The 15,219-nt window shown below is 42.5% G+C and overlaps 2 protein-coding genes across 3 annotated transcripts; both read right to left on the minus strand.

Annotated features, from left to right (window-relative positions):
- Nucleotides 1-386: 386 nt before the first annotated feature.
- On the minus strand, nt 387-5,832 carry macc1 (MET transcriptional regulator MACC1; the record flags this gene model as incomplete). Of its 2 annotated transcripts, XM_079276306.1 has the most annotated exons (5): nt 387-1,412; nt 1,532-1,720; nt 1,948-3,989; nt 4,085-4,204; nt 5,767-5,832. In XM_079276306.1, the coding sequence occupies 4 exons, from the start codon at nt 4,197-4,199 to the stop codon at nt 1,209-1,211; spliced, it is 2,550 nt and encodes an 849-aa protein (XP_079132432.1). In that variant the 3' UTR covers nt 387-1,208. The 2 variants fall into 2 exon arrangements, with proteins under 2 accessions (XP_079132432.1, XP_079132431.1); XM_079276305.1 differs by lacking the exon at nt 5,767-5,832 and having other exon boundaries at nt 4,085-4,214.
- A 6,783-nt stretch (nt 5,833-12,615) lies between these two features.
- On the minus strand, nt 12,616-14,645 carry sp8b (sp8 transcription factor b). The gene is made up of 2 exons (XM_079275135.1): nt 14,552-14,645; nt 12,616-14,091 (listed from the first exon to the last, which is right to left on the minus strand). Exons 1-2 carry the CDS (start codon nt 14,570-14,572, stop codon nt 12,754-12,756), a joined length of 1,359 nt encoding a protein of 452 aa, XP_079131261.1. The 5' UTR covers nt 14,573-14,645; the 3' UTR covers nt 12,616-12,753.
- Between the last annotated feature and the right edge of the window lie 574 nt (nt 14,646-15,219).

Below are 15,219 nucleotides of genomic sequence, written 5' to 3' on the forward strand. Positions count from 1 at the left end.
GCTGCAGTCAGTGAGCCAAAGTAAAGTCAGTTCAGCGTTCTGTGCTCTCTGTTTGAGAGAGAACCAGCACACAAAGCTCTGAGCTGAAACTAGCCTCAACAAACAGTGTCAGAAAAAGCAAACAGTCTGAGAAAATCCATCAAACACTTCGGGGAAAAGTCATTTGTTTCCATGGCGTGATTTAACACAACTCAACTGGAAAAATGACAAATGTCACATAAGTTAAGTCTTGAAATGTGATTTGAATATAAGTATGTGGTTTCATTTTCGCTATTAGTTGAACATTAGAAAACAGATCAGATAATTTACTGCAGTTGATATTTATTCATGTCATGCAACACATCTTCATTTCAGTATCAAAGATATCAATTGTTTTTCTGTGACTGAAGGCGCTGCGTGCTGTATGTGGCACCACTCTCAACAGTGAGGTTTCCATTTGGCAAAGAAAACATGATCATAAAAAACCCAATGGTTACATCGTCTCTTATGAAATGATCTGCTTTGTACATGTCTAAAACATTTCACTACAGTATAAAAATAACGTTTAAGTCATATTTAAGAAACAATAGTTTATGACACTTGTATCGTAGCATCTTCGTGGTTTGTTTACTGCTGATCAGGAAAACGTAACTTTGGTAGAACATTCTAATTTTCAGCGCACAAACTCTATTTAATGTCCTGGCAGTGCTGCAACCCTGGAGATTGTTAGTTAGCAACATTGTTCACATTAGTATGAACTACCTACATTATTTTACAGAAAACTAAAACTCAAAAAATCCCATTGATACAAACTTTCACAGGAGCCATAAAAACACCCGTTGAGATTTTTCATACCCAGGAAAATTGACGTCAACAACTGATCTCATAAACATTTGACAGAAATAGATCCACCAAAATAAAGTTTCACGTTAAGGCTTCATCACATTTGTGTACATGGAGACATGGAGAAAAGTGACAAACTACTCTTCATTTTCTTCTCTTTGTAAGACGAAAGGACATTCCTTCATTGCTCAAAAATGTAATAAAATGTTTCACATTCACCAAGTGAGATCCAAACATTAAGTGCAAGTACCTGATTGAATTTCAATGAAGCAGCTTCTAATGCTTTGTGTGAAAATGAGCAGAACTATACAACAAAAAAAGAACAAAGTAACATCAAAGCCTTATTGCTGTGTAACAAAACCTCTCTGTTTTCCCCAAGTGCGTGTTTAGGAATTTGGGTATGCAGAGGCTCGGAAGATATCCAGACAGTTCGCTGTGATGAGGGCACCAGTCAACTGCCTCCACTGTCGGGTGGCAGGGTTTTTCATTTTGTCCAGGACCAGGTGCAGATCCTGGATCATGTCCCTGTAGCTGTCCCCATACCGCAGACTCCAGGAGTACAGGAAGTCGTAGGCGGGCTTCCACATTGACTTAAACGGAACAGAAAATACAGGAATCATCACCCATCATATTCACTGCAGAAATGGCACGAAATCTTCACTACTCTTTATCCATCGCCTGCTGTGTCAGTGTGTGCTGTTAAGCTGACCTGGGCGCCGACTTCCCTGCTCTTCCCTCGGTGCGGCGCCTCGTAGTCCGCTATCTGAGCACTGGACAGTTTGCCCATCTTCTCCGCGAGCTCCCGCCATCGAGCTCCCAGCTCCACAGCTGTGGACAAAATGACTGTGTTCTGGATCAGCTGGGCCACAAGATTCACCGAGTCCATCTTCAACAGACCCTGTGGTGACAAACGCAGAGATAAACGGTCACTAAACCCACGGGAAGCGCAGGACATCGGAGCAGACGGGCTGGGAAATTGCTACGGCGTGAGTGGTGGGTTGTGTGCATGTGTATTATTTTGGAAATTTGCAGTGTTTTCACAAGATTTCTTATTTTTCTTGTATGTAGTGCACACAAAGATTGCAATATCTAGTATGAATATTCTATTTGTTTTTCTCGACTTACCCGCATGAGCTCATGCAGAAACTTTTTGCTGCTCTTCTCAGCATGGCAGTCTTCCTTCAGCGTTTCTAGTACGCAGGCCACTTTATCGGCCTGAGTTTCAGCGTGCCTCCGTGTGATCGTGTCCAGCGACAGCTTGCCGTACCCTAAAGCATCAGCCAAACCTCTCCAGCTGCTTATGTGTTCAGTGACCAGCGTCTGGATGGCGGAGTACATGTAAGTAAGCTTCTTGAAGGGCTGCGTCATGTTGTCCAAGAGGACCTGTGTGGTGATATCAATGCCGGTGAAGTCGATCACTTGGTCTGCGGTTATGAGCTTGACGTTCTTGCAGTGAACCAGACCGGTGCTGCCTCGGAGGAATCCGACATACCACTCCTTTACTTTGGAGTTACCCACTGACCTGACAGTCTGTCTGGACAGGAGAGCCACAGTGTCCCCCTTGAAATACTCCAGAAGGTAATGTACGCGTGGCTGACGGAGGACTGACTTTAAGGCCACGCCATACCACTGTATGTTCACCGGTCTGTCTGTGAATTTGGGCAAATCTGGAACACTTTCCTCGGGGATAGGTGAGCTTCTTGTCATTTCAATGCGCTTTTCTGCGCTTATCTGCCTCGGCACTCGCTTCTCTGATCTGACGGGTGCTGCGGGAGGGGAAGGCACCTGGAAATGTGCGACAATTGCGTCTTTTGATTCTTTCACCTGTAGATCTAATTTAAAAGGAGTCATTTCTGTGTTACTCTCGCAAGATAACGCAACTGGCAGATGAAAAACGGTCCCTATTTTGAGCCGACTTTGTCTCACTTCTTTCAGTTCGTCCTCTGGTTTGATTTTGAACATTGAGTCGGTGAGGCTAATACCGACGTGCAGGTTGTTCAGTTTGTCTGGTTTGAACCCATGTTTCCCCCAAAGCTGCAGCACGAGTGGAGGTATGTTTTTGTTCCCCCTGCAGACGTCTGAAAACGGAAGCCTTGGCGGAACGTCCTCATGACCGCAAACCACTATTACGACCTTGAATGATGGATGGATATACCTGGGGCCATAAACTGCTACCGTGATTTGGCGATCAAGGTAATCCCACACCGATGTAGCAGGAGACTGGATTGCAGAGGCCTCCGCGACTGCAACTACATAAAAATGTGTCTTACGGTCCTGCAGCTTAATTTGCATCATGTTCTTATCGATGGAACAGTCGTTGACTTTAAGATAAGGTCCCTCTTTTTTGTTGGACACCAGGCCGACCACAGTAGTCATCGCCTGACTCAGTGGGTCGCTCTTCACCTCTCCGGCCAGTTTCATCTCCAGAGAGATGCACTCCTTTATGTTGATGTTGCTGAGGACCACCTCTAGAAGTGGACTTATGGTTGTCACGTAGTTGTTATTGAGTCCAGGAGGAGGGTCTAGCATTGCTTTCAGTGTAACTTCCTGCACTTCTCCTGGAGGAACATGGCCTTCTGGGACACGGATGCTAATGTCTGAGGATGGCAACTGTACTGAGCCTCCAGTGTGGCCGATCTTGCGGATGACCTGAAAGTCAGTGGCCTGTGTCTGAGCCCAGCCTGGACTCTGGCTCATCAGGTTTAAGTCCAGACACGAGCGGGTTAGCTGCCTGTGGCTGAGCCAGGCCATCTTGTAGGCCTCTCTGTCATTCTTAAGCCACTCAAAGTCTGGGTTCAGCACCGGCCCAGGCGGTTTGAAGCTGTTCTCTCCTTTTGGCACTTTTCTCTCCAGATCATCCAGGATGTCAGAAGCACTTCTGCATCTCCCAGATCTGACGATGGCTTGGTTTTCCAAAAAGTTCCCCACGTTGCCTTCATCTGAAGATGTGCTAAAGACGTCGTCATCATTTCTGTCCAAAGGATTTTCATTGTTTTGCTCCACATTAAAAGAGCTAGAAATGTGTTTGACTGCGCTGCTGTATACAATGTCATCCAAGAAAGGATTCGACCGAGACAGTTTGTTCCAAAAGGGATTTTTCGACTGAGACGAACGTACGTCTTCTGGGTTTGAAAGGGGCCACTCTGAGTTCTGTGTCACATACACACCTGTGAAAATATTAGGAGTTTGGTTAGGACGTTGAGTAACATTTTCTTAAGGTTTTCAAATTCAGGGCACCTCTGCTTCAAAGTGATAATTTTACCATTCCTGTTGTCACTGGTGGAGACTTTGTCATCCAGATCAATCAGTGTCCCCTCAGATTTACTCCGCATGAGACTCCCAACACGACGGAAGGACCTTGCTCTTCCAGCTGCCATATCATCTGTAAACATAACAACTCTACTGTTTTAATTTCTAAATGAACTTGCAGCTTTTACTGTTAAACAACTTTACTTTATTTCTTAAAGATGCATTCTGGATTTTTTTCTCCATTTATTTATCAACTTGTGACCGCACATGTAGACAGTTTGGATTTACTAGCAAATACTACGGCAACAGCTGTCATTGGTTTACAAAACATAAAAGGACACAAATAAGTAATGGGACCGCATGGGAACAAAATGTGTATCTATAATTTGTATATCTTTTTTTAAAGTAATAACTAAATTAAATATACAGAAGAAGAAAAAGGAGATGGTGAAAAGCAAGAGAGAGGAAATCAAAATAAATAAGCTGTGCGATCTATTTCGGTTTAGATACATTTCATGCTACTTTGCAGGATGCGTTTGTTTTACCGTTAATTCTTTGTGTGGTTTTTGATATACTGATGTCACCTGAATTAATTTAACCCTTCTTGGGCTCAATCAATTTGTCAATTAATTGGTAATAAAATAAATCGCCAACAATATTATTGCATTCATTTAAGTCACGAGTCATTATTTAAGCACAAATGCAAACATTTTACTGTCTACTGCTTCTGAAGTATGAATATCTGCTGCTTTTCTAAGTCGAACTGAAAATCTTTTCGATTGCAGTTTGGATGAAATAAACAATTTGAACGTGTTTGTATTGGATTCTCTGTATTTTTTCACATTTTTTTTCAGTCTACATTTTACAAAAGATTATTCAAGAAAAATGAATCGGCAGATATATCTTTTAAATAAGTCATCTTTACATAAGCAGGCTTATATTTTGAGGTGCTGTGACACATGACAACAACCGACACAGAGAGTAAAGTTCTTGTTCCGTCTCAACTGTTTCCCTCAGCACAGAGAGCCTCGGGCTCTTTGCAGTCTGTTACAGAAAAACTGTTCCAAGCATGGAATAAAGCATCAACTCTTCGGCTTATCACTGTTTGCGTAGAAGGACACTACCCATTCATGACTTGTCACAGTGAGTCAGTCATTAATAATGTGGTTTCTTACACCAGTGCACAAAAACAGGTTGGTCTTGTCAAGCCAATGGCACGGTATACTCTGTTCTCTCCGCGCTTCTTGCTATGATCAAAGTGCAGTGCCGCTGTACAACTGACGGTACAATTATATTCGGATGAAATACTACATGCCGGGCTTATTCACGATGCACTGTGCTGTGATTCCTGTACGGTAGTCCTACTCGATAAAAAATGAACTAGTCTAATTGTAATCTTGCGCATGTTACCCTTTTTCATTTAATCAGATAATACATTCTCAAACAAATCTGACATTCATGAATAATCCAGGCGGAGTAAGAAGTACACAGCAGCACAGATTCAGACGTTAAAGCTTCACGAGCTGCAGTCTCACTGACATGTAGTCTCACTGTCGGTGTCAGCAGGTGTGCTGCTGTACAGCTACTCAGTAGTTACACATTAATAAAGATATCCCGTACAGGCCACTTCCTTCTGTGAAAACGAGCGAAGAAAAAGCAACCAATGCGAGAAAATAAAACAAAGTTTGACCTCACCGTCGGCATGAGATGGTTGTAGTTTTGCTTCCGAGCGTTGGCAGGAAAAGAGGCCAATCCACTGTCGATAAACACGTTTTTTTTGTTTTGTTTTTTTTACTAGGGCGTGACTATGATGTTCACCTCCTCACGTTACGGCTCTCTACCCTGTTTGCGCTCAGGCACGGAGCAGTTTGGGACTGTGAGTTTGGAATGGTACAGGAACTCCGGCGGAGGAGTGGCCTTTCACGGACTGCGACTACAATACCCGAGATGCACATTTCTGTTTACGCACGAGACTTGCAACACCTGAAACTGAGCGATACCTCTGTAGTTTCGGCAGGAGTCCCGAGTTTAGTGATAAGCGTCCTAACGAGGTTGCAGAAACCGGCTCACACCGGTTGGAGTAAACACAATAACCAAGGTCAATCCACCCAGTGAGCATTTAAATATTAGTTCAACATATTTACACTCATGCAGTGAAGTCCCCACTGCATTTGGGGAAGTTTGCAGTAAAAACGAATTGCCAGGTGCTTGTTGTGGTAATACGCCAGTAATAACAAACAAATTTGGGTTATAATAGTATTTCATTTTATTCATCTTGGTCATTAATTTGAGACTTATTTTAAAAAATAGTTGCGTTTTCTTGATCTAATCTCATCAAGGACACAAGTCATGTTATCTCTCTGAACAGGTTCCCTACATTTGCTGTGATGAATGCCTGAATAGATCACTATTTCAGACTGTTGTAGCATTTATATTCGTTATAGAAATAATCCAACACGAAACCACTATTTCAGCTGCTTATGGCTTTGCAGGTTCCTGCCAAAGCGTATGAAAGGTAATAACTTCTAATAACCTCTTTGGGAGGAACTTACTGTTTGTTTTGTAACTGTTCTCTTCTCTGATGAAGATCCACACTGGAGTTTAAATGGTCTGTCAGAGATGTTGGATGGAGGCCCTGGCATCCAAGTTCACAAGGAATGCAACTGCACTCTTGAGTAGATTATTAATTTTCATGCAGCAAATGTGGTCAGTGGCTGCTGCAGCCTGGACTTTAGCATGACTGATTAACATCCCTCTCCTACACAAGTAAAAGTATTTTACATGTGATCGAGCACAAAACTAATTGAATGTTGAAACGTGTTCATGAATGTTTTATACCTGAACTCCCCTCTGTTTTGCACCATTCATTATGCTCCTGAGTTGTTCATGTGTGATGTTGGTGTTAACTGCCTGAATATGAAACAAAACAGACAAAATCTGCCACATTTCACCTGCACACCGTTGCAATCATTTCATTATCGGCACTGAGCCAGATTATTTGAGCTGCGTTCCAAATCGCAAACTTTTTTATTCGTACTAGATTTAGTACGTACAGCTGACCTTACAAAGTATGAACTGTTTTCATGCAGTATGCATGCAAGTGGGACACACTACGATGTCATGACACCTTCAACTTTGACCCTATTGCTCATGTCGCTGCTGTGCAAAGGATTGTGGGTCTGAATAGACCCTCAATGATAACATTTGTCAAATTCGATTATTTTAGATAAAGATCAGTTTAAGTGTTTGTTTTGGAAAATAATAATTATTCTGTTCTATTTAAAATTCACAAACGGGTAGAATGACAAACTTTGTAATTGAAAACTGTGGAACTTCTGTCATTTCTGTCACAATTCAAGAATAGCGTTCAACAAAGTGAGAAACTCAATTATTGCTCACAGATTTATAGATTTGAATGAATCAAATGTAGGTGATTTTTATTTAATTTTGATGATTAACATGAAAGAAATGATCCAACTTAATGTGCAAACACAGTTTTAACCCCCTGGATAATTAAATGCGTTTTCATCAAGTTAAAGAATATGACAAACTGAATTTAAGACTCAAATTTTGGAAAGGGTGAAGCTGACATGTTTTTGCCACTTGGTGGAGCTATTTCACCATCGTTCCTTCGGTCATACTTTTCAGTGCTTTTTTTATTCTAAACCTAAAGAGAGAGGGTGTCTCATCTGTTTGTTTTTAGATCCAACAAGTAAGAAACTGTCTGCTAACTAAAAAGGCCCAAATAGAGTGGTGTAAAACGTGGTAGTTTATATACAGTATGTCCATCATGGTTTCCCAGAGTCCAAGTTGATGTCTTCAAATGTCCTTTTTTTGTGTGTTTAAAACCCAAAGTTACTGTATGTAAGACCAGGAGAAGCAGCAAATCCTCATATTCAGTTTGAACAGCTAGAACCATCAAATGTTTAGCATTTCTTTGAGTTGATTTTAATACAATTAAGTTAATTTATCGATTATCAAAATAGTTGCCAGTAAATTAACTTTTGCTGGACTAATTGTTGCAGCTGTCATTATAATATTGATGTTACCGACGTCTCTATCCATCACTTTCACAGTGATAGGAAAGCTTTGGGAAACACTCAGACATTTGTTTACAAAAACACTTTCACCAAGATGCTGTCTCAGGCCTTACCTGCAACAAGATCCTTCATCTTGAGTGGAGCAGTCTGTCACGTTGTTCCCATAATCTTTACAATCATATGGGTTTCATAGAGAACTCTGGCTACATTTAATGTGATCGTGTCTTTTAATCTCATGCCTACTCTGGTTTCTGTGAGTGTAAGCTGCCCCAAAGACTTTGAGGTGTTTCACCCTGATATCACGTCTTTGTCTCCATTTCATCGACGGTGTTTTTAGGAAGAAAAGTAGTTCCCTTTGATCCTGTGGTGAGCAATATTTGTTTTATACACAATGATGTGATGAAGTCATTAAATTGGACTCTCGAAAACCAGCAACAGAGCTGAGGTTCAGTCTGCAGGTATTCCACTCAGCGATCAGACAGGTGAAACACCACCTGTGACGTAAATGAATCTAAATTGCCGAAAGCATTGTATAAGGGCACCGCTGTCAGTGTTGCAGCAATTACTGTTAATTATTTTGACTAACCTCTTGGCCTCGTCAAATTGCCTTTCCTGGGAGATTGGCTGGTTTGATGACAATGACCGTGTGGTTGGCGGTTTTAACCACACAATTGGCCACAGATGCATCATTGGTGAGAGGTGTTACCGCAACACTGTGATTTGCTGGTAGAGCTAGAAACCCCAATACATCTCATCATGCCAATAGGAGCCGGTATTTCCATGAAACCTCAGTCAAGACTCTGATTCATTGACTTCTATTAAGTGGGATACGACATTTCAGCATTTCTTAAAACTTTCTTGGACCATATCATTTATCATACTGGATCAAAGCTGGGTTTGGCTGCCGACACGCTGTGTGCGCTGACCAAACCTGTTATTGTGGACTTCATCCACAGTTGGCAGCTCACCCTCTTCATCATGGCATGTGTGCCCTTCCTCTCTGAAGCCAATTTAACTCAAATACGGGCAGCGGCAGGGCCCTCCTAGGGGACCAGGTGATGCCACAACAGTCTGTGAAGGTAATAACACCATGACAACACAGTGCACTCTGAGACATTAAGCCATTCATATTTAATCATTTCTTTTTGACACATCTGTTGAGGCAGTGGAAAACTTCAAAGCTGTTGTTATTTGACACAAAGATATATTTTCTGTTCAAGCCTTTGAGTAAAACGTATCACTTCACACATTTCAGTCGCAGTTTGTGGGAATAAGACAGTAATTGTTGAATTAATCTGATGTCCAGTCCAGGTTATTGTTTGTTTTTTGAAATGTATTTTAAAACTATACAAAAACCTTGGCCTGTAAGTACACGTGGCATTTGACAATCTTTGTCTGTAATTACTTATCGTTTTTGGATTATTAGAAGTAATTCAAGGGGTTTAGTGTAGAGTGTGACTGGGGGCCTTAACTGTCTCCATAACCCACAGTGCTTCAGTGGGCCAACAAAGGCTGAATCTCCTCAGTCAAAGTCCATCTGCACCGCTATTGCAGTTCCTTGGTTCCCCCTAAACTTTGCTTGGTTTGACTTTTAGCTTTTGATATTATCCCGCAGTGTCTTCTGGTTGACTGCACCACTGCAGAAAAAGTATGAACAGAGTAGAGGAGGCAGGGGAAGAGGATGCAAAGATGGAACCAGCTGCAACTTCATCCTACATATGTGTGTACACTTGTACTTTTTAGCGTGTGTGGGAAGATAAAACTGAGAGAGAAAAAGAAACGGGCAACTAAGTATTCACTGTCCTTATGGGCTTTTTCGCCCCCAGAAATCCGAACAAAACGGAGTATGTGAGTGACGGAAACAGAGAATATCTATAGCACTGGTTGTACTGCAACAAAAGGAGGCATATTGAATAGCAAGACCTGTCAGTCCTGTGTCTTTCATTTCTAGTTTGCTTTTTGTTTGAAACATTTTGAATGCATTCTCAGACACTTGAGTAATTCCAATGAGCATCACTAGACTGTGATTGATCCCGGACTGACTGACATCTAAGCCAGACCTGCAGCATGTCTGATTAAAGGTGGTGAACTGATCACCTTATGTCGTCCTTTTCAATGCACTTGTCTCATAATGTGGAGAAAAGTCCCAAATGTTCAGTTGAATTTGTTGAAATCAAACTTTTAGTCTCAGATTACTGTGCCAAACGGTTCCAATTGTAAAGATGGTTTGATGCAGCAATACTGGAAGAGAGATTGCCTAAATAAGAAGCATAAAGTGTTGTAAATTGATCAGGCTTGCACTATAACTGCTGTTGGTTGAACGTAGAGGCCCTAGATGGCGCTACAGAGCTGTGCAGAGAAAACAATCTAACAGAAGTTTGAAAGATTCTCGCTTTAGTTTACTGTTCAACGATAAGCCCTAGAAACAGAAAACACATCGACTCCTTCAAAAAAAAAAGATAGAATATTTAGACTGGCTGGTATTGTCCATGCTTATCAGTTCTGTAACACAGTTTACGGGATGATCTGAACGTCAGTGCGGACACGATAATGTGGGTTAGGTGCGTATGCGTCAAAACACCAGAAACGCCAAAAAAAAAAGAAATGGGAAAAAATGGGGTTATCTCTGTTATCAGCTGTACCCGACAGAAAATACAGAAGCGGTGTGTGGCTTCAATGTCTAAATCCAAATATACATTGTTAGATAAATAGCAAATGAAGATAATTGTTAATAAATAAATATTAGTTGTTGTTTCTGATCATTTGGAATTTTTGTTATTGGCAACTGATTTAGTCTAATTTGATATTAAGGTCAACCTTAAAACGAATGCTCGCCACAGACTTATCTTTTCTGAAAGTGTGTTATACTATTTTAATATGTACAGATACACTCCGTAGTGTAAATATGTGTGTAAACATTAAAATCTACGCATTTATTATAAACACAAATTAGAATCGACAGATTGTGCGTGTGTTGGAGGAATGTCTGGTGACCAAGAAAGTTTGATTTACAAAGAGAAAAAAAAGCTTCAAAATGAATATCTTTAAATTTGAGAAAACAAAAAAATTAAAATTAAATGAGAAATGAGAGTGTAGGCTACCTTTTGGGGTAATACTTGTATGAAGGTGGGTTAACAAAATTAGGCGTTTTGACTTCGGACTCAGAAGTTTTATTTTCCAGCTCAACAGAAAAACTTGTGAATTGTGCCTGAATTTAAATTTGTACAACACTGACTTTGTATTTGTTTAAAGCATTGAATTGTTTAGTTGTATTATTGAAATGTTATCTCATTTCTGGGTGAGGCCTCGACGGTGCTGCAGGCCTTTTTCCCACCCTGGCCGGAATAAACGTGTAAAAAACCACCAGCTGTACACGGGGGTCATGAAACGCAACAATCTGATTATTTCATTAAAACTACATAATGTTAAAATATAAAACAATACATTCTGAGCAATATTATCATTTTTAAACTCCCTGTTCTGCCATTCAGAAAAACGTTCTCTACAACACTCAAACAAACGGAGTCGATCCACTGCTTCTGAATTCATACTGACTTTATTGAGTGGCTTACATAAAAAGCCATTCTCGGAGGGAAAAAAAAAACATCATTGTAAAATAAAATCACTTTACAACATGCTTACTTAAATTAAATGAGCGGGTAAACAGTAAATTATTTCAAAACCTCACAAATAAATTCAAAGTGCGCCTAATGATAGACCCCTAAATACAAGAAAACTCGTGGTTAAATATAACTCCCCACAATACATTTCATATCATGTCAAAGAAAAATCCAAGTACATTTCCGTATATTCTCAAATATTTACTAGAGTCCATATACAACTAGAAATACCTATACAAAATCGTCTCCTGGACAAATACATTACTCACCTTTACATCGGGCTGTAATTATTCTAAACTACATTTCTCGTTATGTACAACACATTTCGCAGCGAAGTATATAAGCAGCCTCAACTGGCCTACTTACAAACTTGACGCACATACTGCAGGCTGTTGAATAGCAATATGTGATATGAACCTACCACTGCTCCTCCATTATCAAACGCTTGATAGGATCAGACAGATACAACGAAACTATCCCATCCCGTATCTCACCACACTCTACAGGTATTTGTTCCTACCGAGCAGTCCATCCGCAGGGACACAAATTAACAATTTATTCTGCTCGATAATAAAGTGCCAGAGTTTGGTTTTGAACAATATCTATGACAGCAGTAGCACAATTTTTGCAGGCCTACATTTTTCTTCTTCTCACAGCAGTGTTTATATCATTTGCTTCTCATATGCTGGGAAATAGAACATCAAGGTTGTATTCAGTATCGGATGGAGAAAAAAAAAAAGTTTCAGTTGTGCCCTGTTCCAGTGTGCCCACAATAACACTGTCACACCGCAGATGTAGCCTATTTAATGAGAAGTTCGTGATGGTACAGCTATGTAAGTAATTAGTAGTCTTAAACACTTGGAAAAAGTCAAAGAAACGTTAGGCCTATTTTCTCATTCAATGACAACACTCATTGTGAAGCATTTCGCATACACCAAAGTATGTCCACTTCCGTGTCCTCCGGCACAATTCCAACACGACACTTAGTTGTTTTATAGTTTTTACTTCACTGAGGGGAGTCTTTAGAGGCCGTTCATGCCTACTCCCTGGGTGGACTCAGGTGGGTGCAACAGGTCGGGGGAATGGCACGGAGGGCTTCCCGGCGCGCTGTGCTCGCTGTCGGTATCACTACCCCTCTTCCCTCCACTGCCACCGGAGCCGGAGCCAGCAGATCCTCCGGCGCTGTGAGTTTTTACATGTTTACTCAGGTGATCGCTGCGCATAAATCTCTTGTTGCACACCGGACAGGCGAATCGTTTCTCCCCGGTGTGTGTGCGTAAATGTCGCTGGAGCTCGTCGGAGCGCGTGAACCTCTTACCGCAAAAGAGCCAGTTGCACACAAACGGCCTCTCGCCGGTATGCCACCTCAAGTGCGCCTTTAGGTGCGACGTTTTCCCGTAAACCTTCCCGCAGCCGGGGATGTGACAGCTGTGGAGACCTTTTCTCCGGAGGCTGGCGCCAGCCGGTCCCAGTCTCTCCGCCTCCTGGCAGTTTGGACAGTCGCAGGTAGCTCTGCCTGAGTACCGCCGGGCAGATGACCTCGGAGACCCCGCTAAAGATGCAGGTGGACCCCCGGAGAGCATAGTGCCCCCCGCCCCGCCCAATGGAGAGGGGCTCGTGTCCGGATAAGAGGATAACACCGGCTTGAAACCGTCCATCAGGTGCTGGCTGGTTGTCAACAGGTGCGGAGAGGGATTTGTACTGAAAGCAGAGTGACTTAAAGTCGAGTAATCTGAATTATATCCGCCCAGAGGAGAGTGCAAGGAGCCCTGCAGTCCACCGGAATGCAAGGACGTTTGTAGTGCTGCTCCGTTAGGGTTCTGAACATCAATCCATCCCGCTCCCACATCCCACCATGCAGAGGCTCCGGTGGTTCCAACCTCTCCTGTGGGGATACCGGGATGAGACGATTTGAACCAGGACTCGTAGGGATGTGCAACGCTCATCCTCGGATATATGCCCTGCAAACTGTCCACTGAGGTGTGCACTTTAGAGATGAAAACCGGCTGGTGGCTGGCTTCTTGAGAGCTGCCCGAAACCGACGCTTGGAAAACAGAATAATCGTTTCCAAAGTGTGAGCCGGATGAGGCACCAGACGTGAGGGAAAAAGCACTGGATCCGGTGGAGGTGTTGGTGCCGAAAGAGTCCGAGATGCCGGATCCATTGCGGGACACCCCGAAGCCGGACAGACCGGATCCGAGGCTGCAGCTGCTCGCGGCAGCTCTTTTCCACGGGTGGAAGCCTTTCCCAAATGAGGAGGAATTATCCGAAATTGTCGACGGTGAAGGGCTCGGACTCCCTATTTTATTACATGTTGCAGCTAACATGGCTAAAGGAGTCGATCCTAATCTCGGCTCCTCCTGAAAGAACAAGAAAAGCTGTGAGTGACTGTTCAGTCTGACAAGTTTAACTAGTTCATTACAGACATTTCTTTGCAGTATTTCAGCTCGAAATGAAAGGGTGAGTTAGCAAACAGTTTGAGCAGATGGTAAGTTAATATTTGTTTGAAAGAAATGAACACAACAGAGTTGCCTTTCATCAGTTCCTACCTGGACGAACAGAAACAACTGAAATGCGACACACCGCGCTTACAAATGCATGCCAGACAGGACACCAAGGAAAACGTGCGTGTTTTGAGCACCAGGGTCAAACTCCTATCCCGTCTACAGAGCCTCGGCTGTCTCATACGAGGCGCTTGCTGAAAATAAAACCAACGCACTGCCTTTGCTGCTACTTTGCGGCCGCTGTAAATTTAATCCCCCCCTCCGCCGGACAATGACAAGAACTAATTAAACCAGAAAGAAAGTCCTTTCGACTCACCCCTAGAAGTGAAGTTGCCATCACACAAAAACACTGCCCTCCTCAGAGGATCTTTTTATATTTATGAATCAGAGCACTGTTTTTTTTAGAGGTGTGCAATACAATGATGTGTTCCGCCCATTCTTCCACAATTGTAGGCTCCTCTCCGGCTTTGAAGTGCCGCTGTGACACGGGCGACCAATCAGCGGCTCCGTCCCGCCGCACTGCCACATACTACCGTGAGGTCATCAATAGAGCGCCTCAGACAGCTCCCCACCCTCCTCCACCCCCCCACCGCCCCCTCCATAATAAAAGACAGCGGAAGGAAGGTAAAGTTAAATGAGAGTGAATTAGGAAGGAGGAATTAGGGGGCCACTTGTTGAAATTTTACAGAACATCACGTTCCATAAATTTAAAGAAAGCGGGATGATGGGCTGCGCTTGGTCATGTAGCTGGCGGTAAATTAAAATGATGGTCAACTATGACGACACCCCCAAAAAGCTTAAGATCCATGCGCAATAAAACGGCAAACTCGTTTTAAGTTCAATTTCCATTTTCAAATCAGGCTCCTCTTCAATGTTCCTGACGGTGAGCCATCTCAGATCCTCTCAGCTCAAAAAGTTGAACGTGAACTCATTAAACATTGGTAAAACTTGAAGTGGGTCAAGTCTACTTCATCCATGTGTTTA

Source organism: Melanostigma gelatinosum (assembly GCF_949748355.1).
Source record: "Melanostigma gelatinosum genome assembly, chromosome: 9".
Taxonomy (NCBI): domain Eukaryota; kingdom Metazoa; phylum Chordata; class Actinopteri; order Perciformes; family Zoarcidae; genus Melanostigma; species Melanostigma gelatinosum.